At 36.4% G+C, this 1,753-nt stretch overlaps 2 protein-coding genes across 6 annotated transcripts in view; one reads left to right on the top strand and one right to left on the bottom strand.

Moving 5' to 3' along the window:
* Nucleotides 1–1,753, top strand: part of LOC108735877 (solute carrier family 26 member 6-like) — a 32,468-nt gene that overhangs the window by 11,527 nt on the left and 19,188 nt on the right. The gene's annotated exons all lie outside the window — the stretch shown is intronic.
* Nucleotides 13–1,753, bottom strand: part of LOC108735806 (alpha-tocopherol transfer protein-like) — a 13,933-nt gene continuing 12,192 nt past the window's right edge. For all 4 annotated transcript variants that reach the window (XM_025975247.1, XM_025975249.1, XM_025975248.1 and 1 more), the window contains exons 4-6: nucleotides 882–1,137; nucleotides 412–625; nucleotides 13–349 (exon numbers count right to left, since the gene is read on the bottom strand). In XM_025975247.1, coding sequence (XP_025831032.1) covers nucleotides 198–349; nucleotides 412–625; nucleotides 882–1,137 — 622 coding nt within the window. In that variant the 3' untranslated portion in view covers nucleotides 13–197. The remainder of the gene's footprint in view (nucleotides 350–411; nucleotides 626–881; nucleotides 1,138–1,753) is intronic.

Genomic DNA, 1,753 nt, shown 5'->3' with positions numbered 1-1,753 from the left:
TAAACCATTTATGTAATAAAATTTAAAAGAAAAAAAACTGCACCAGAAAAATTTTATCTACAAGGAACTTTACTAAAACTGATACGTTTATTTATATTTTTATTAAAGCTATTTAGACGTCCTGATTGATACAAAGGCGGAATTTACTTTTGAGAGAGCAAATTATGTCATTATTTATCAATATCCAGGGTCGTATTTTAGTCTATTTTGAGTTGCCTGAAACTGCCGTCTAATCCGAAGATATCGTCATAACTTTTCGGTTTGCCAGGTCGTTTCGACTCGTCTGTTTTGTACTCTTCCTGCTCTTTAAACCAAGGTCCGTATTCTTCCATTTTTTTAATCCATTGTTCTGCAATTGATAACAGAAAAAATCAATAATGTCCAAAGACACATTCCCCAAGGACCGTTTACCATGATAATCTTGCATTTTTCCTGCACTTCCTCCATACTCCTCAGGTAACATATCTTTGGGAACGTATTTGTAAAGCGAATCGAAATTTTCGTGAATGTAAACTCTATTTTTGATTTTTTCTTTGAGAAACGGTTTCACCCAATTGTATATGACATCGACCAGGGGATGCACATTTACGACATGCACTTCCTTAAGTTTCACTGGATAAGCCTCCTACAATAAACAAAAAACAACAAATTAGTTACACGACGACATTATCAGGGACGTATTTAGACGCTGAGCAACTATTTGTGAAAATCGAAGTACAAATGCATAGTCTTAAGTCATATGTTACGTTCTTGTCCAATAAAATTTCGATCCGTGGCCTAAGTACGCCCCACATATATGTAACAACGACATTCACTCCGTACCTAGCAACTTCTCTACTTGTACGTTTCACAATTTCTTTCTCGTTTTTCGTTATTCTTACCTGTACAATGACTAAAAATTTTTTAACAAGTGCCGGGGTCACCCTGGCAAAGTGACCCGACGTCACAACGCTTGCGTCTAGTATATACACGTCTCCAGCAACCCCAACTTCTTCGGCTGCTAGTCTTATGTCACCTATCATGAAGACCAATTTCATGGCATCCTCGGGTTTCGGGTGCATCACGGTTTTGTCTACGCCACGCATGCAAACCACCCTACGACCATTAGGGGTTAAACCGGGTAACGGCGGGATGTTACTAAACAAAATTAAAAAATGATATTAAATATACGCATACTGTTAGTAAGTACGTGTTTGTGAATGTACGCATTAGCACCTAATCAAAATGCAGTTCCATTTTTGGTCTCTTTGACCATCCCAAATTGTCCTTAATTTTTTCCACACCAAAAATCATGATAACTTATTACTATAAGGAACTACGACGTTAGGATATAGCTAATAATCTTTGAAAAGTAATATTCTAATCAACAATGAAAATTTTATCAAAATCCTTATCGGGGTTCTCAAGTTAAATTGTAACAGACACGTATTTCTCGGTAAATTTTCTTTATAACAATAATACTTGTTAAATCTGTTCAATTTTTTAGAAGAACCCTACCAAACGACTAAATTTTTTGTATATTATATTACTAGTAGTGACCCGCCCCAGCTTCGCACGAGTGCAATGCTGTTACTAAATATATGTTTGTTTTGTTTAGATTATTATCGAAAAGGGGAAATCTTCAAAAGGTACCCCCTGAACATACTAAATATACTACAGAATGTCTTTATATACAACATTCACAGTTTTTTTGTCATTAGACAATACAAACCGGCCTCCCGGCCGGTACCGCCGCAACCGCTATGTCCCTGCA

The sequence above is a fragment of the Agrilus planipennis genome, unplaced genomic scaffold (assembly GCF_000699045.2).
Source record: "Agrilus planipennis isolate EAB-ADULT unplaced genomic scaffold, Apla_2.0 scaffold69, whole genome shotgun sequence".
Classification (NCBI taxonomy): Eukaryota; Metazoa; Arthropoda; class Insecta; order Coleoptera; family Buprestidae; genus Agrilus; species Agrilus planipennis.
The sequence above is the reverse complement of the archived record's forward strand: the minus strand, read 5'-3'. Positions and strand labels throughout refer to the sequence as shown.